The 21,144-nt window shown below is 39.7% G+C and overlaps 1 protein-coding gene across 5 annotated transcripts in view; it reads right to left on the bottom strand.

The window, feature by feature from the left end:
• Positions 1-7,852, bottom strand: part of PAN2 (PAN2-PAN3 deadenylation complex catalytic subunit PAN2) — a 70,508-nt gene extending 62,656 nt beyond the window's left edge. The window contains exons 1-2 of one of the 5 annotated variants that reach the window (XR_012967105.1): positions 7,424-7,517; positions 1,934-2,031 (exon numbers count right to left, since the gene is read on the bottom strand). Coding sequence is in view for 4 of the 5 variants with exons in the window: in XM_076196999.1 (XP_076053114.1) it covers positions 1,934-1,982 (49 nt within the window). In the remaining variant the exon portion in view is untranslated. Of the gene's footprint in view, positions 1-1,933; positions 2,032-6,472; positions 6,615-7,407; positions 7,518-7,833 lie in introns of those variants that run through there. The other 4 variants (XM_076196999.1, XM_076196996.1, XM_076196997.1 and 1 more) reach the window with 4 other exon arrangements.
• Positions 7,853-21,144: the final 13,292 nt, after the last annotated feature.

A 21,144-nucleotide genomic window follows, 5' to 3' on the forward strand; every position in this document is an offset into this window, starting at 1 on the left:
TCAACACTGACAATAGTTAATGTATACATCCCCCACAGTTCCAAACACCTTCAGGCCTCAACTTAATCAACTAGCCACAATCCCTAATCTCATCATAGGTGGTGACTTCAATGTCAAGTCGTCGGCCTGGTATGTCGACAACCCTGACACAGACAGAGGGCTTGATATGCAGACTCAATAACATACATAATCATACACATATCCCACACCAAGCCCTCTACACCCCCTCCTCTCCTGATATCACCTTCAGCTCACCCTGCCTAACCCCAACAACTTCATGGAGAGTGGTCAGATCCCTTGTGTTTGACCACCTTCCAATCATCATCACCACCAAAACAAGATGCACCCCAGTTGGTCACAGACTGAATCCCCCTGTTCGACCTCAAGCAAAGAATTTTAGATGGCATCAATTCAGATAGGTCCCATCATAGAACACTTCTCATAACGTTAGACATTAGTAAAGCTTTTGATCCTATCCCCTGCCACAATCTAATAACACCAAAAGATGGCTGGCCAATTATCTGGCAGGCAGGAATGTTTATGTATCATATAATGGTCAATCATCGCACACTCTTTAATCTATACATGTATGATATACCCAAACCAGACACCTCAGAAATACAAATCTCTTCCTATGCAGATGACATAACAATCACATGTACATACTGTATGACAAAGCTGTAGAAATAATACAGCCATACCTTGATACACACAATGCATGGTTCATTACAGACTCAAAATAGCTCCAGCCTAATCTACAGTACAGCAACACTTCTCACCAAGTGGACAAAAGAACACAAATACATACCTCATCTCTGTATCGACAACACTCTAATACCATACACACACACACAACAGTCTAAGTGACAGCGAAGATTGGACTCCAGAAAAAACTATAATTTTCGTGGATCTCAACAACAAGGGAAGTAGCCAGCCAAGGCATGCATCCCCCTCCCATCCATCACCTACTTGTTTCATTTTTTTATCTTAGCTCCTTGTAGATGAAGGGCTATCCCTGCTCCCCGCCCACTGTCTGGGTCAGAAGTAATGCAGCAAGACACAGCACATCCACAGGAGGGACCAACAGCCTAAGGTGGTTTACCCCACTGCATCATTAACATAGCAACCCTCCTTCCTTGTCTCCTCATGAGTATATGAAGACAAAGAAAAATCCCTCCAGTCAACATCAATTTACCATCCATACACAACCATTCTCTATTCACACCTATCTCTTACATTCTCCCAGCCCTGCTTCACAGACATTCCTTTTTTTACCCATTAAACCTATGTTTCATGACATTTATCATTCCTCCAAGACATTTACTTGTTTCCTTTATCCTATAGTTTACGTCCAACCCCACTCCTTCATTCTTTGCTATATGAGACCCTAAATATTTAAAACTATCCACTTCCTCTAACCTCTCTCCTTACCTACTGTATGACAAATATGATCACCACAAATCCTGCCATCCTTCCTGAATTTAATTCATATAATTTTATTTTTCTATACTTTTCTATGTTCCACAATCACAGAGATCTTTTGGCACTACTAATTGTAGAGATTATATGTCTATTTGCATGATGTCAAAATGGATAATGTTTGTGGTGATATCAAATAACAAAATTTAAAAAAAAATTCTTCACATTAATAATTGCATGCATGTTACATATACTACATACAACAACAAACATTATCATTAGTATAAGAATAAATATTCTATTCTCTCTGCCTTTCAATTGAATCAATACCCATTTTTATTTTACTTCCTTCTTGTGGGTTAAGCTACTCAAAATGCTACCAGTATTTATCTATCTATATCTTAAATAATAACATCTATTGCTTTCATATCTTGATCTAATATAAGCTCAGTGCAAGTTTGTGCCTTTAAAGGTACTCTGAAAGCTTTAACTGAATACCTTTCATTGTTCTTACCTAGTATCTCTTCAGGCACTCCACCAAATGAAACGGCTGAGTAGTCCATAACAGTTGCTTCTTCATATCATTCCAAATTTCTACACAAATCTAAAAATCTGCAAGAATACAAAAAGCCAATTTATCAAAGGATTGGGCCTATATTATGAAATAAAATTAAATATCTAATCTTACTACATACTCTGAAACCATATGTGATGTATCTCAATTATAGCATCTACACTATCCCTGATGGAGACAGGACCAAACATCTCATTATCTCTCATTTGAGAGTAAGGTTGGGCAATTGTTGAGTCACTGATTCAAACTCCACCAGCATCACTTATTTCTACAAGTATTTTGTTTCCTAATAACCACAGAATTCATTTTACCAAGGGTGCTCCTCAAGCAAATTGAATTTGGCAGTATGTAACTCCTTATAACATTATGTCACTCTACTTCCTGGTCATCCAGGAGGAGCCAAGAAGAGGGAAGAAAGGGTGGTGAATGGGAGTGGAGTATGTGGAGATGAAATGGGTGGTAGTGGATTTATGCCTTTGACTTTGGCTACCTCCCTTGTAAGGGGGAAAAACCCTTGGTATATGTATTGCTGTACCTCAAAATATGTAACCATTACAAGTGAAAATACAACATACATAATTTCTTCCCATTTAATTGCACATAGCCCCTTTTTTGCTTGGTCATGATAAAATTATATTGGTAAAACACTCATAAAAATAGGATACATTCACTGTTGCCACATGTACTCTTGTTACAAGCCACCAGTGTACCAGTTATATTCCCTTTCCTCCTCTTTCCCAAACACCTGACTGACTTTCCTTTCCTTTGATATGATCTGCTCTGAAGCTGATTTTGAACTGAAATTTGAATGTACTGAGAAGCAAGCATCTTATCCAAGTGGCACCAATATATGGGAAATCAATAATTGCCTAATGTCAGTGATTTCATCAAAATACTCTACTCTATATCACCTCCACTGATCATTTTGAGTACTGTATATGGTAAACTGATTAAACATAAAGACAAGAATCCACACATTGTACTATTCATTATTTTACATTAAGAATATAACATGATCTAAATACACTATTGTTTTGTAAACTATTTTTAAACTTATAAGATCAATTCAATTTCAGTCTCTTCCACGATCATTAATTATCTAAAATATATGGTGAGATCACATCATAATAACTAACATTAAGACTGAAAACAGTTTTCCTATGAAGTGGGTTTGATAAAAGATTAATGGTTTAAAGTAATGCTATATAAGACTGCCTTTAGACCGGAAGGTTTCAGTAAGCTGAATGAGCTCATCTAGTTAGGGTTTATATAGAATGAATCTATTCAGTCAATGGGTGGTGTTAACCTTTTCCATATGATGACGCCTACATAGGTGTCACGAGGCACAAGTAGGTATATGAGGATGACAGTGTTGGCATCCTGATTATATCTATTTTGTAGTTGTAACTGAGTGACCCCGAATTCTGTGAACTGGTTTGATCGCATTTTCTGCATCTATTATCACTCAGAGTGAAAGAAAGCAAGTAAATCAACAGTGAATTTATATCTTATAATGCGAGTATTGTGATGCATCATTGAATCTTGTACACCAGGCATCAGATGCTGCGCATGAGAATTTGAATCGTATTGAAGAGGTTAAAGACTATTGCATTGCATTTAATGGACATAGTTGTTCATTCAACCTGACAACAGAAAACTTTATTTAATGACAACAGAAAACTTTATCTAATGACAAAAAATTTCACCACAGACTTGGAAACCACTACATTAACCAAACAAAATTTAAACCTCACAATATTATGAAATCTAACCTAACTAAACATAATCAAGCCTAACAAACTTTAACTTGCCCAACCAAACCTAGCCTAAAATTATGTTAACTAAAATGAAATAAGATAACATATAAAAAAAAAATGTAGCTTATAAGGGTAAGAGTTAGGGGAAAAAAAATCAAGTATCTAGCCAATACAGTACTGAATCACAGACACCTGCATATGCAGTTCCACATTCAGAACACACATTATCTCCCCTCCCTGCTTTGGATATGAGAAATATACATGGAACTTATGTGTGAAGAGGTAAATATAAAGTTCTTTGCCAGTCTCAAATTGTTAAAAACTGCTACCAGCAATACTACTGACTTGTGGTACTTATACATGGAGTTCAAAATACTCAGAATAATAAGATATAGCTCATGATATACATAAGAATTGCAGCTGTGAGACCTAGCCTAACTCTTAGTAAATATGGAGATAAGAACGTAAGAACGAAGGAGACTGCAAGAGACTACAAGGCCTACACTAAGCAGTTCCATGTCCATTACCACCTGTCATCCCCATCCATAAAGTTGTCTAACCATTCTTTAAAACAATTGATAGTTTCAGCGCTCACTACATGATTATTAAGTTTGTTCCATGTGTTGACCACCCTATTAGTAAACCAGTTCTTGCCTATTTCCTTCTTAAATCTAAATTCATCTGATTTAAATCCATTACTGCGAGTCCTGCCCTGTTGTCTTAATATGATGACCTTGTTTGCATCACCCTTATTAATTAAAGCCTTTATCCACTTGAACACCTCTATTAGATCACCCCACACTCTACATCTTTCCAGTGAGTGTAGGTTAATGTTACTAAGCCTCTCTTTGTAAGGTAAATTTCTGAACCCATGTATCATTTTGGTCATTCTCCTCTGTACTGATTCTAGTGAATTGATGTCCATTCTATAGGACAGAGACCAAAACTGTACCACATAGTCAAGGATGGGTCTAACTAATGCCAGATAGAGTTTGATAATTACCTCTGCACTTCTATTCATAACTGTCCTAGCAATGAAAAATAATGCTGTGTTAGATTTACTCCTAGTACTATTTCACTGTTTCCTAGATTTAAGGTCAGAACTCACTAGAACTCCCAAGTATCTCTCGCACTTGGTTTTCTCTAAAAACATGTTATCTACGCTACATCTGCTTTCGGGGTTGTGTAGCCCTCTGTTTAACATGCTGCACTTTGAGACATTGAAGTCCATTTGCCATTTCACCGATCATGTGAACAATTTGTTAAGATCTTCCTATAGAATCTCAGTGTCCTCTCCTGACCTAATTGGGTGTCCTATTTTAGTGTCATCCACAAAGTCACTAACATCATTATTAATCCCATTGTCCAAGTCATTTATATACATTATGAACAATAAAGGACCCAAAACCAAGCCCTGGAGAACTCCACTTGAAACACTCCCCCATTTGGATTTTATACTATTTATAGTAACCCACTGTTTTCTGTCACTAATCCAAGCTCTAATCCATTCAAACACTTTTCCTCTTATGCCATGGGCTTTGACTTTATTTAGTAGACTCTTGTGGGGTACTTTATCGAACACTTTGCTAAAGTCATAGTAAATAACATTGTAACTATCAAAGTTATCTGACACCTTGTATACTTTAGTGTAAAAAGATAGAAGATTAGTCACACATGACTTACCCTTGGAGAAACCATGCTGTGAGTCACAAATCAAATTATGTCTCTCGATGTGATCTCTGATTCTATTAGCTATTATTGATTCAAGCATTTTACCTATAACTGATGTCAAACTGATTGGCCTGTAGTTGCATATAGACAATTTATCTGTTTTTGAAATCAGGAACAATGTTTGCCTGGCCCCCCCAAGCAATAAATAGGCACAAAACCAGTGTCTATAGTCTTATTAACCATTTCTGCTCACTTGTCGCTGATTTCAGATGTTTGCCTGTCTTAATTTCTTCAAAATTGCTACTCACATTACTATTAACTTGTGATGGCTGACAGCAGAGAGACAGGAGGCAAGTACTGTATATTATTTTTTAAATTACTATTTACCTGCATTGATTTCATACTGATATTATATCAAATATAGAAAATATAAGTCTTTACAAAGTAAATGAGTCAAAATGCATAGTTGTGCACTAGTAATTAAAAAAAATATATACTTTAGATACACTATACAAGAAAAATTATCAGAGCTTTAAGACAAATACCAAATTCCAACCTAATTAGATTTAAGGTTGAATTTTCCAAATATATAGACTAAATTATCTTCCAAACATCATACTACCAATTGTTTTTCCAAACCATAGAATTTTATATTATTTTCATACATCAGAAATGAGAAAGTGCTACATCGCTCCTTGACTAAAAAATTTCACTTTCCTAACATTCTCCCAAGATTGGAGGAGGGGTGAGAAAACCATTGGCTTCAGAAGAAAACTATCAGAACCAATCACTAAAACCAAATGCATAATTCTGTTTTCACTGAAAAATTTCTCTATACGCACGACTAAAAGTTAACCCTTAAGCCATCTAGTTCATTGGTTGGACTAAACAAATTCTATTCAAACCTCTTACTGCACACCACATACATTGACATACTAATGAGAAAATTTTATGAATAAATTAATCAATGTTGTGCTATTTCTCTGACAGAGGTGCATCTATTAGTTCACATGAGGGTAGGAGGCACTTTTCATCCTTAGTGAATGCTTACCTTAGTGAAAGTAAAAGTGGTAAGAGAGCTTAAAATTCATAAGGGGTGCCTCTTATCAACTGCCTTACAGTCTCAAACTAGTCATACTTATTTCTAAATATATTCACTTTTGTGCTAGTATTAACATTTTCAGTGAGACTGTTCCACTTATTCACTATCCTTGAATTCAAAAAGTATTCCTTTCTAGTGTTTGGTGTTGCGGTTTCATTAACTTGAGAGTTGAGGCTATGACCTTTTGTTTCTGGGTGGCAGCCTATAGTTACAGTATAGTTTATAATAGTAACCAACTGTAAATATTCTTCATCCCCAATCTTATCTATACCTTTCAAGATTTTGAAAGTTTCTATAATAATAATATCTCCTCAGGGCCTTCGTTCTTCAAGTGTGGTGTCTCAGTGTAGCTAATATTAAATATCTCCTCATATGAAGTTTTTCAGTTCCAGAAGTTAGTACCCCTTCTTTGTACCTGCTCCACTTTCTTTACGTCAATTCTCATATATGGAGACCATGCTTATACACAAAATTCAAGACACAGCCTTACCATTGCCTGATATAGGAGCATCATTATCATATCCACATACATAAACAGATAGATAGTCACAGTGACAGTCAGACATGTCAGACTTTTTTATAAGCTCCAGCATTGAATTAGCCTTTGCTGCAGCCTTAGCTACCTGTCTCGAGGGCTTGAGATCACTAGTAATGATGACTCCAAGATCTTTTTCCTCTTGTATTACCTTCAGTACTTTCTGTCCCAAATAATTACATCCTGAGGCCGAGTTCTTCCTTCCAATATGCATAACTTTACACACATACATACATATTTTCCCTTTACTTTACATCCATACATTATGTGACAATATTTCAAAACATTCTTCTCCGAATGGACATTTTGATAACTTCAATTAATAACATCTTAATTTCACAACACTTGCCGTAATATTCACGTACCACAAGATTTGTTTATACTTTCCCCTACTGATATGTTTACAACGACAAGAAGTGTCACAACTAGAACATTAAAAAAGAGCTAATTAAATAAAATCTATCATATTTACTACCCTGAAATAACGAAAAAATGCATGTTGCATCAATATGAATATTTCTATCGAAGCATTTTAATAATCATAAATAATTTGAAGACTTACATAATGTGAAAATTTACTCATTTACATGCAAAACTTAGCCATAACTTAAGCTGGTATGTATATAGATAGGAACTGATATTCAATAAATCAATCAATAAGTCAGTCAGTCATCCTGAGTCAACTGCTGAACAAAAGTCTATTTCGTGTCCTTCCATTACTCGCACGACTGCGCTAACATCTGCCACGTCACTCCTGCAATCATCTCTATCTTACCTCTCTACCTTCTGGTTGGTCTCCCTCTTGCACACTTCCCATCTCGCGGCGTCCACTCGGTAACACATTAAATTTAGTTCCATCGTTCGCGCTAACTTACCTGCCCAATTCCACTTTTACCGCCTCCGCAACATCTTTCACTCCAGCCTCTCTACCCAAGTTGCTCTCTTTTTTTTCAGTGTTATTCCCACCATTGATCTCTCCATTTTCCTGTATGCAGTCTAGTTTTATCTTCATCGCCTTCGTCAGTTTTCAAGTCTTATATCTGTAGTAGTTTTAGTTCGGAACAACGGCAGGACAAATGAAAATCAACACAAAATATCTAATCTCTTTCTTTTTGGTAATTAGCCACAAGGTGCGACACTAGAAGTGTCACATGAGAAATATAGGTGAAGCTCAGACTAAGGCCACAGCTTAGTGGAGCTCATGGTTGTAGCTGGACGTGGAGCCTAACGTCAGCGAGGCAGTAGCAGATGATGACGGCGAGGCTCGATGGGACGGCTAGAAGATTGGACGAGGAGATGTTGATGTGTGTGCGGGTCGGTACTGTTCTGCCCATCTCGGCGAAACGCCGACCTTTTAAGGGAGGCTGGCGGGAACGTGAGGAGCTTTCCAAGTTCCTGATTGGCTGACCGCTGGCTGGTAGGGACACCCTTGCGAACTACGCTTGCCAACTACATTAACTTGGAAAGACTAGTTCCGAAGATTTCTTTGATCAATGTGTGACGGGTCGTAGGATGCATCACGTCACTACATTTCCGTAGATTGTTCTTTTAAAAAGAAAGGTAGAGAGCCTCTCATGATCTTATATTTACCAAACATTTCCCAACCAACCGTAATACGCCTCTTTATTCCATCATCATGATCAGCTTCACCATCTGGCTTAAGAATTTATCCTCTTCAACGTCTTTAAGAGTCTCATCATCGATTATAATATATTTACTTTGAACTTCGTGTTGAATATTACTTTGGTTTTACTCTTATTCATTTTCAGATCTATTTTAAGATAATGTCATCAATCTTCAAACTTCTCTCTTTCCAATTCAACTTTTTAAAAATATCTTCCATGCAAGCTGTAAATAGTTTGGGTGAAATTGCATCGCCTTTCTGTATTCCTTTCTCGATCTTAATATTTTCTGTGCCTTTATGTAGTCGAATCACAGCGCTAACTTTCGTATAGTTCTTTTTCTAGAATTCTTATGATCTGTTCGTTTGCACCTTGCTTGCGTAGCGATTAAGCAATACTGTTTGTCCTACCGAGTCAAGATTCTTCTAGTAATCTACTCAGTCTAAACAAAGATGTATACTATATTTTGGCATTTTCTCGATTAGTTTATTCGTCGTATGTAAACGGTCTAGACTCTAGAGCAGTGTTTCTTAACCCCTGGGTCACGACCCAAATTTGGGTCGCCAAGCCATTTTATTGGGTCGCTAAGGGTTTGCAGAAAATACTTATTTTCCCACTACAAATATATTATAATTATATACTGTAATAATTAAAATACATGATGCCTAGTTTTAGGATTCTAAGCAGACCATGATTAAATAAAAACTCCAAAGCAGAAAATTTATTTGTAGGCTTGGGTCGCGATGCTTAATTTGTGCAAAATTTTGGGTCGCGATGCTTGATTTGTGCAAAATTTTGGGTCGCTGCCAAAAAAGGTTAAGAACCACTGCTCTAGAGCAATACTACTCATAGTGGTGGTCCGCGGACCGGTGTCGGTACGCGGCCAGTGTCCAGGCCATGCTAAGGAATTATTTGAGGAATTGGTAGAATCTAAGGAATTTCAAGGAAATTCTATGCTGTAATAAGTTGTTGAAGCTGGCTGTTGACGGAGGACTGAAGAGGAGTTTCGAAACTACGACATCACTTGGTTCATTTTGGATAATAGTGAAAGCAGAATATCCTGAGGTTAGTGAAATTGCTCTGAAATCTCTTCCCTCATTTCCTTCAACATACCTCTGCGAGACTGGTTTCTCAACCATGAGTGTTAAGACAAATTACAGGAATAATATGGATATTCATTCTCCATTGCACGTGGCACTGTCCTCAATTGAACAGTCATATTAGTCACATTTTAGTCAAATAAATTTAAAAATTATAACAAGCTGAAATTTTGCACATGAATTCTTTAGACACATAGAAATAACATATCAAAAGTTCCCATCGATCCACCTTGAGCTTCGTCCGCCATCTTGGAAAATGGCCGCCAAATCTTTTTTTTTCTTCATATTTTTCTATGAAAACGGTTAATTTGATGAAAATGACTATTCAGTTCATTATTATAGTTCATACAATTCTCTATAAAAATGTTATATGTATTTTTACTCTACAAGTGATAGTTTGATAGTGCGGCGACACTGCACTGGTGAAAACCAGACTGGCCATCACACAACTCAAGCTAGGCCTGTATACTCGCCGAAGTTAGCAAGACGTCTCGGCCACCTCCAGCCAGCAGGCAATCAGAAACTCGGGAAAGCTCTCCGGGGACCTCGCTGAGCCGCCAGCCTCCTTTAAAAGGATGGCGTCTTGCCAAGACAACCAGCGCTCGTAGAGGTCGGACGTCTCTTCAAACCAGCTCTCTCAACAAACTCCCAGGAATCTTCGCCGGCCGGTGGTGGCGAGGAGATATATCTCCTTGCTGCTGCCGGTCTGGCATGGCCGACCTCTACGTTGACGTCGGAAGGCGGGTTTACACCAAGACAAATACACACATTTCCCAAGTCACGTAATTCTCTGTTTTCAGAGTAGTGCTTGGAAGAAAAGAGGCACACGCACAGTTGCTCGCTGGCAAAGCAGAGGCCCAAACCGTCTCATTCAGAACCCTCAATCTGATCGCAGGCTGGTCGACGGAGAGACTTGGGACACCTCTCTGTCCAACCGGCCCGCAACCTAACGCTGGCCTCTTCGCTGACGTTGGTGAGCGAGTTTATACTTCTGACATTTACACACAATTCCCAATCGCGTAATTCTCTGTTTTCAGAGTTGTGATTGGAAGGAAAGAGATCATACAACACCCGCCCGTCTGCCCCTCCCTCGCACCGCCACTGAATCAATTCTACAGGAACTCAAACCTAACCTGGGGAAAAGCAGGCAACTCAGGCCCCACCTGTGGCTCATCAGGAACGCGCTCGCCAGCGGTGGTGGCGAGGAGATATATCTCCTTTGCTGCTGCCGGTCTGGTTACGGACCGATCTCTTCGTTGACGTCGGCAGGCGGGTTCACACCGCCCGCCTGCCCCCCCTCGCACCGCCACTGGATCAACTCTACAGGACTTCAAACCCAACCTGGGGAAAAGCAGGGTGCTCACGCCCCACCTGTGGCTTAACAGGACCGCGCTTTACACGCGAGAAGTGAACTCTACTCACTTCCCGTAAGATACACACACACACCTCTCACGAACATAGCCACGCCACACGCACAAACATCTACACTTACTTTTTCTTCGACTAAAATTCGCTTCCTTTCTAACTTTCTCTTATACTGCATCTTCTCATTTCAGTTTACCTCCCACTAAAGATTTTTCCGTTTTTCCACCTTTCTCTACTACTACGCCTCCTACCATTTTCTAAACTTTCGTTGGTGATCCTAATCCTAATCCTAACCCCGGCGTCAGCACCTCCGTCTTACCTGGTCCATTTCTCTCGAGCCACGACCACCAATAAACCCCTAATCGCTCGCAAATCGCCCGGTGGCAATAGCCCTCTTTTATACGCTACTATCTTTTCATTTTCTTACAGACATTCTTCCCCTCCCACAAAACCCGATCCCGCGCAAGCGGGTGGTCTTTCCTAGAGATTCAGATTCAGATTCAGTTCTCTCCAGCAAGTCGCCTCGGGCACAACATCTCCAAGCTTCAAGTGATCCTTCGCACTCAGCCCACGACACTTGAAGGCCCTCACCCTGGACCTTCCCTCCTGTGGCCCTTCGCTCTCAGCCCACGACACTTAAAGAGGCCCTCACTCCGGACCTTCCCTCTACGAGCCCTCGTCCGTGACCTCCAAGCCTAGTATTCATTAAATCTTGGGTGCCTTAGTGTTATTGTGAGTTTCAATTACCTGGCTTGTCCGAATCTAACCACAACAATAGATGTATCAAATTTTTGCGAATGCAATATACAATATTGTTACTTTTTCCACACCACCCATGAGGTAGAGTACATAGGCGCGTTTTTTTTTTTTTTTTATGATATCCCCTTGAGGCCTAATTCACAAATATCTAATCTCTCTTTTCTATTATGTTTAATTTCTTACACTAAAAGTGTTATTTTCTTGATCTCCTTGGACGCTCCTTTGCAGTAGAAGTAGATGTGTGATAGACGCTAGGAGATTTCCTTCATCTCGGGTATGAAGGGACAACTCTCAAAAGGCCCTTTAGCCAGGCACTCAGGGACATCGCTCGCCAGGCACCCCTTTATTGGCCATACCTCAGGGAAGAGCCAAGGGGCCGGACAGAATCCAATAAACTTGTGGTCGAAGCGAGACAAACGGTCGGGCGGACGCCTGGGAAAGCTCACGCCGTCGGACCGGGACCCAACGATCTTCACATCGATACAGTTTTCCCTTTTGGCAACCCTCAAGAGTGCCACCATTTCATACATGACCTATGGTTCTTATTGGCCACCCCTTCGCGGGGAACGCCCCTTTGCTTTCTGTAACTTTTAGCTAGGGAAGTCTGGCAACCTCCGGAGTTTTCCTCTGGACTTGCCAGCAGTTTTGTATCAGATCAAGACTAACGATTAAACAAAAAGAAACGCCAGTCTCTGGCCATCCTGAAACGGTCATCCATACATATACCATACATATGCCAAAAGCTTTTTCCCCCTTACATGGGAGGGGCAAAATTAAAGATAAATTAACAAGGTGATTGACAAGTTTGGCAGAAATCCCCGACGACTCCAATTTCTGTTCCAACAATAGTACTATAAGTAATAATAAAATTGGGTAATAGAATAATTACGGTAATAATCAGTTGATAAATGTACATAGTATTCTATTCATTTTGCATTTCCATTTGTTTTTTATTAATTTGATATTTTTCTTGCATTTTTTTTTCATAAATTCCAAGGGGGTAAACGCCCCCCCCCCCTTTGCGGACGCATGTGGAATCTCTAATTCATCCATTATTTCTGTGATATATTGCAATGTGATATTCGTTTGTTCGTGTGTAATTTCATACCAGAGGGTGGTGTTTGTCAGGAGGATCGTTTCATACTTATTTTGTCGGCGCTCACTGGCGAACTAAGCCAGGCATTTAGGTAATCATTATTTCTGAGGATTCTATGGTAGTTTATTTAGAAGTACCTCTCTGATTATTTTATTGCGTTAGCTGTTGAGGATATAGTATATTAATGTTCTCAACTTAATTAGAAGCTTAATGTTGTGTTTAAGCAATGGTGAATGTATGGATTGTCCCATTTCCAGAATTTCTCTGGTGATTTCAATTCACCTTAATTTCTTCATCGAATTAGATAGTAGAGTTTGAGTAAGAGACCCTTCAATAAGACACAAATGCAATGGTACATTTTAAGCCCCCTTTCACACAGTTGCACGTCGGTACACAATTCTTTGTGCAAGTGCACGACGTTAAATGAAGTAATTTCTCAAGTGCGGGTGGTAAATCTGTGGTGACATGAGAGTAAATATCCTTATGCGCACTGCTTGTAGGACTGAATGAGCTATGGTAGTGCATACCCTGTAAATCCTTACTATGGTATGGCATATATATATATATATATATATATATATATATATATATATATATATATATATATATATATATATATATATATATATATATATATATATATGTATAATATGTGTCTGGCAACCCTCCGAGCTTTGCTGAGGGCTTGCCGTGTATGTAGTAGTGAGATCCTTACTTGGAGAAGTAAAGCCAAGAACTCCGCCCGAGTTTCCTTCACCACCAATTCCAAATGTAGAGTAACACAACCTACATTTTTGGTGGCACACGTGGGATTGCGAAGCGACACTTTAACTCTACAGCCGTGGACATCGAAGCAGCAGTGCAACACTAATTCCTTCGAAGCACCTTCCAGCATTCCACTTACGAGCCAAAAGCACCGACGCTCTTCGCTGCATCGCCCACAACCCACGCCACTCCGAAGCAAACATTTCAACGACAGTTTCGATTTTCGCTGAAGCATCTTACATACGAGGCAATCCCTCGTAGCTGCACCGCCCGCAATCTCGAAACGAAACCCTGTTTCCACGCTGATCCCTATTAGTTGCAATTCTCCACCAGAGGCATTCTACACCACTACGACGCCCACTGCTACACCACGTCAATATACAGACGTATTCTTCAGCCCCGACGGAAAATCTGGCATTTCTCCACCACCACGACGCCCGCCGCTCCATCACGTCAACATAGACGCATTCCCCAACACCTACAAGGAAAAATCTCCATCAAAGGCAATGGTACACCACCCACGACGTCCGCTGCCTCCACCACGACAACAGAGAGACGTTGGAGTACCCTTCTCCACCACTGCACGAGTCGGACCATCTCCCCTCATCCAACATCGCATCACGCTTCGCTCGATCATCTCTCTGCGCCAGAGATCGTCGTAGCATCTACGAGTCAACGCTCCACCACTCACAGCATCTAAGCTGCGCAATAATCCCCACTTCCATTTTCCTTATTCCATTTTATATTCCTACACATCTTGGTTACATGTTTTCTAACCCACTACCCACAACCATTTACTAATTGTTCCCCCTGTTTCCAGCAGTGCATCCTTCCATCTTCTCGCCCCACTGCAGCCCCGTCACTCACCGCCGTACTCCAACATCACATTGGGTAAGTAGATATTTTTCCGTTCTTAGTGCCACCTAGGAGCAACAGTCTCCACACATATTTTTCTTAATACATGAACGTGTCCAAAGCCCTCTCTGACTCGACATACCGACCCTATACACGAAGCCAAGCTACGTCTCCACCAACCATGTCTTTCTTTCTACTTCCAACTCTTCAGACAATTCAACTACTCACAACACCATGACAACGCAAAACCTCATCACAGTTATTAAGGACAAGACAAATTTACCATTCTTTAATGGTAGGAACATTCCTGTATATACCTTCCTCACTAAAGATCACTCAGAAATACTACGTAGGAATGTCACGGACGAGAGAACAAAGATATTCATTTGAGCATTCAAAGTTGACAAACATAACACCTTAGCTGGTGACGTCATTCAGTCTGACTTGTTTGAGGAAACACATTCATTTGATACATTTGTAGAACAATTTATAAAGTCATAAAGATCACTCAGAAATACTACGTAGGAATGTCACGGACGAGAGAACAAAGATATTCATTTGAGCATTCAAAGTTGACAAACATAACACCCTAGCTGGTGACGTCATTCAGTCTGACTTGTTTGAGGAAACACATTCATTTGATACATTTGTAGAACATTTTACAAAGTCATTTGCGGCTTTTGAGCCACTTGGAGCACTTTCCCCCCTATACTTTCTTACAAAAACGTACAATCATGGTCCACACACCACTAAAGAAAGATCAGTCAAAATAGCTTCAGCATCTAAGAGCGAACTTGGAGAAAGTCTCAAAAACTCAGACTGGGTCTCAAACAACACAATATCATTGGATAACGCAGTCTCCCTCATTCCATATTTTTGCCTTCTCTCACAATTACACCCAGACACATTCCAGAAAGCCAGAGGCAGGTATCACATTAGGCGAATTCTCAAGGCAATTCTCTAACACAGAACAGGTTATCACTCGTATACAAAATCAGTCAGTACACATAGCACCAAAACACTCGATAGCACAGGTCACACGGTCCCCTCACATAACACGAGAGCACGACATACATCACGCACGCGACATCACTCACGATAACGCTCTCCTTCAATAGCACAAATGTTTTGTACATACTGCCACAAACCAGGACACCTCATTAAAACGTGTTATCACAAATACCCATCACAACCGAACCAATACTGCAAGCAGCATGGTACACGCTTTCACACGACTGATCGTTGCCGTGTCTTGTTAGCACGGAGACAACACAGACAAAAATCCCCAGATAGCTCTCTTTCCAGCCATTCATGTAACACATCTCCTGCAAGACATTCACGTAACACATCTCCCTTATGACTACAGGATACAAAGACTCGGTGCACATCCAGGACAGTTACTCCATATCAAGATATTCCATTTGCAACTCTACCGGTACACACCCTGGATATCCCAGGCATGTCTTCAGATTCCTTAATTTTAATGCTAAGTCTAGTAACACCAAAGTGAAAACATTTCTCGATACGGGCTCCCCAGTTAGCATAATGAGACTAACACAGTTTCCACAGATTTCGCACTGAAACAAAACGTGTCACCATTTTGGAACCCCCAGACGTTAACCTTTGCAATGTAGATGGTGTACCTTTCCCAATCATTAGTAAATTCTCGCTAGACATTAGCTTCAAAGATGAGGGCCCAGCCATTTCAGTTACCACCTACGTAGCTGACGTCCATTTCCTTGCTGATATCCCCATAAAATTAATCGTGATGAAGCAACATAATATCATCATTTACCATGCTCAACATGGCATCGTTTATGCTAATAATTTCCTCCCTGCATTACTATCAGCAACTTCCCACAAAGTCAACCACAACGTGGCCAAGCAGGAAAAATCTGATTTAACGCCAATTTATTCTAGCACAACTGCTCAAACTAACTCTGCTTCAATTCACGAGGATGCACCAGCTATTAACTCAGATGGCATCGACACACACACACATTCCCACGACTCTAACTCTTTCATTTCATGACCAGCTGTAGACATGCCTTCCAAGCGAAACAAATGCACACACTCCTCCCTCATGTCAAAATCAGCGAAACTCAGGACAAGATGCCCTATAAATACCATTAATGTTTACATTGTTTACGTCTCTAACCACACCCCCACTTCGACGCTCTCCCCCAAACTCTCTGGAACCTATCGTATCTTTGGACATCAAAGAACAAAGTTAAAACACTCAGTTTGCACAATCTTACAAAGACCATCTTGCAACCACAGAATCACACTATTCCTGCAATACAGGACCATCAACAATCCTCTCAATCAAAACCTCCAGTTCCCCTTCCCCGCTGTAATCGTAGAATTCGAGCAACAATTTCATAGAATGTATATTCTTGCCTAGGTGAATGGAAACAATATCTACTTTCCGCATGTTCATACTATTGTTCATACCATTAAGACTATTTCCTTAAATTCATGAATATTATACAGTTACCACCATTCTTACACCATTTTGTGATTATGTTTTCATGCCCAGGTCCTGCAATCAGGCCTGGCTTGCCTTGTGTTTTATTTCCTTCTATCTCTGTAGCACCAATATCACTGGGGTCAGTGATAGATAGCGAACCGAGCCATGTTATATTCAACATATGCAACACATCGATGACTTGCGCATCTTTGTAGCTGATCATCTCCATAATTGCGTCTCCCCCTCGATGCCTAGCGTGCACACGCACGCACGCATCATATGCTACAAGATGTGGTTTCAACGACAAGACTACCGTCTCCCAAGGGACTCCAATTGTTCTGTGACCAAGCTAACCGACCTTTCTTGACGACGTCATTTGATAACAAAAGATTCTCGGCGTCTCAGGTCAAAAGTTCTATCTTGAACAAGAGCCACAGCTGTGTCTGGGTTCAACACCTGCACTTTTATCGGCCGACGTTTGAACCGACGCGACGAAACCTTGTAAATCCTTATTATTATATGGGAACTATCTATATGTATAATATGTGTCTGGCAACCATCCGATCTTTGCCGAGGGCTTGCCGTGTATGTAGTAGATCCTTACTTGGAGAAGTAAAGCCAAGTTCTCCGCTCGAGTCTCCTCCACCACCAATTCCAAATGTAGAGTAACACAACCTACATTATATTATTTGTTTGTTTGTTATTATTTGTATGTTTGTTGTTTATTATTTGTTTGATTTCCATTTATTATCAGCTATCTGTCAATTTATTATTATTTACTATTTACCTGATTGTTTATTATTTAACTATATCTATTCATTATCTATCTGCTTTATTTATTATTATTTATATTATTTTACTTAGTTATTTAGTTATTAATCATTATTGTATATTTTTTCGCACCCGACCTATTATGGACCAAAAGGTCTCCTGTCGGCATACTCCTCTTTTGTAATTACCCTTCCGAATAGTTTCCTCTATTTCACCCATGTTTTTCTTCCTGCCTTTTATTGATAAGCTTGTTTAGCTTTACTCTCGTCTCTCCTGCTTTTAATCCGCATAATACTTCTTTCAATTAGGTCATTTGTAGCTTTGGAGTATTTGTTTTCTCTAATGTTATTTATACTTTCTACTTTTTATGTCGATTTTCTAATGATTTTCACTGAATTCAAATTCCTACTTTCGATGGTGTCCTCGGTTTTTCTAAGAGTTTCGATATTTTTTCCTAACTGAAATTCTCTCTTGTTATTCTTAACCTTTGCAAAGCTTATTTCCTTTCACAACATTTTTGAAATTGAATTTTGCTGTGCAACCCATCATACTATGGACACTACCTATATTTACTTTATGATGGTAACATTGCTAACGTTCATGCTTTCATTTCCTGATATGAAGTCTCGTTCTTTGCTGTTTCATTTAGACTTCTCCAGGTCCATTGACGGCCTACACACTTTTGGAGGAATTCTCATGTTGTAGTTCTCCGCAAAATGTATTAATATCTCACCTCTGTCATTTCTTTCACCTACTCTAAACTTCCTAATCCACGGCTCATCTCCCATCTTCTTCCCTACTTTAGCATTAAAGTCGTCTATTACCTATTTTTTCTTGGTCCATTACCTGACTTAAATAATCTGTGAGGTTGTTAAATCTGTAAGGTTGTTAAATCTGTGAGGTTGTTAAATCTGTGAGGTTGTTAAATCATCTGTGAGGTTAAATCATCTGTGAGATTGTTAAATAATCTGTGAGGTTGGTGCATAAACCTGAATTATTTTTAGAGTGTACCTTATCACAATCTAAGCTATCCTATCTGATAAACTACTGAACTTCACTACATTACCAACAACCTCTCGGTTTATCAAGAATTCTACTACACTAGATCTTTCCTTTTCATTACCTGTATAGTAGAACAGGTGTTGACCATCATGTAACTGCACCAGCTTTTCTTCCGCCTTTCGCACTCCGCTCCAGGGGCGTAGCTATGGATGGGGAGGGGGGGGGGATTATTTCCTTTGGGGGCCCCTAACATATTGATGTTTAATATCATGGATGATATGAAAACAACTTGTCTTGCAATATTTTTGTGTAATCCGGTATGTCTGATAGCGTATCAAATAAAAAAAAAGAATAATGATTAAGACACTTTAATACAGAATACTTATATATGATGACAAGAAATAACATGTAAAATGTGAAACTGAGATATTACATTTAGCAAATAGACCAGAACTGTCTTGAGCCTAGACAACAGGTCACACACATATTCAGGATTAATCAGGATATCAGGGTTCCAGTACTGGGCCTACAACGACACAAATGTGTGCACAGGAATCTGACAGCAGTGCTGCCAAATAAAACAGGTAAAAACCTAAAGAAAAAAAAATGTAGCAGAGAACCTAAAGATTCTGTAAATAATAAGACAACCTCCCTAAAAGAAGTTAATATAACCGCAATAAATGTTGCCGCTTTAAACATGATATTATTTCTGTCCACTGGCGGATCCATGAGGGGGGGGGGGGACTGAAGGGGCTGAACCCCCCTCCAAATTTTTGCCTTTAACAACCCATTGCCAGAAAACTATTTGCTCGATTTTTTTTTAACCGACCCTCCTTTTAATATATATCTAACGTATTTCGGATTTAATTGACACTGTCCGAAGGCCGAACCACCAGCGTCATGGTTGTGTTGGAGCGCAATTGGCTTTCGTTGGTTTCAGTTAGATAGAGCATCGTACGATGGCGTCACGATGGCAATGAATGTTGATTGGTCGAGGTGATTTCGCACAATGCTGTAGCGCAACGCTGGGAAAGAGAGATGGGAAAACTTGAAGTGGCAGTTTTATTTTTTGCCATACTTGTATTCTATTTTTCAGGAAGCGCCATGTATGTGCATGTGTATAAAGTTTTTTGCCATTGCAATCTAATTTATTGATCATTTCCTCAATATACCTTTGCAAATAGCTTCAAAATTATTCTAAAATTGTTCACATTTCAAATTCCCCAGCTGATTCGAGTCGCTTCGCTCGCTGTCGCTCGCTTCCCGCTCACTAATACATAGTTCAGCCCCCACCCCCCCCACACACAAAAAAAAAAAAAAAAAAAAAAATCTGGATCCGTTTCTGTTTATATCTTTATGAGCCTTTATATTTAACCATTTTAGGTGGAAAAATTGAGACACTTCTCTGGGGCCCCTCTCCAATGGGGGCCCGAGGTAACTTTTAAATTTGTGCCCCCTACCCCCCTCCTTAGTTACGCCACTGCTTCGCTCAATCCCACGATGTCCCACTTGATGTTGTGCAATTCTTTTTATCTTCTGAGGGGATTCTCATATTGTCAATATGGATCTTCATTTTCTTCATGCTATTTAATGTCAAAGACTTAGATCATCTAGGACAGTGCTTACTCACATTCGACGGCACACTGCCCGTGAACACACAAAACAATGCGATAGAACCTTTAGGAGACGATGATCTAACAGGAATGGCCGGTTTTCTTTTGGCTGTGCATCTCATGTTTAATATGAAGGAATTTTGGCAGTAATCTCACCTCTCTGTTAACTGATTTTTGGTGAGCTATTTCTTTGGTGCTACCTTATTCAGTATATTCGATGGAGTCCTATATATCTATAGGGTAGACTACCCAATGGTCCATACCGTAATTTTGACGATATCCCATATATTTATGAGGATTTTCCCTGTTCGCCATCAGGGACGTGCCAGTTAGGAGTGGGTCCTGCGACTGTGTGTGCGAGCTGCACTTTATCTAATTTTTCATATAAAACCTGTTCAATATGGGTGACCCTGCAGAGACGCTCATCCCTATCGACAGCTTTTGTAGTCATTCTCAAGCTCATCCACCACGTCAAAGTGTCAACTGAAATTAACTCAAATATAAATGATACTCTTACATTGATGAATAAATGCATATTTCTGCAAATATTGTTAAATCGTATATTTCACAAATGCACTGGCGGTGCAGTTATAATGTTGTCCATGTATCCGCTCACACTTGAACATTACGGTAATCTACCTTATATACTGGTCAATAGATACCCGCGG

Source organism: Oratosquilla oratoria, chromosome 13, assembly GCF_046742065.1.
Source record: "Oratosquilla oratoria isolate Oo_2021 chromosome 13, ASM4674206v1, whole genome shotgun sequence".
NCBI lineage: Eukaryota > Metazoa > Arthropoda > Malacostraca > Stomatopoda > Squillidae > Oratosquilla > Oratosquilla oratoria.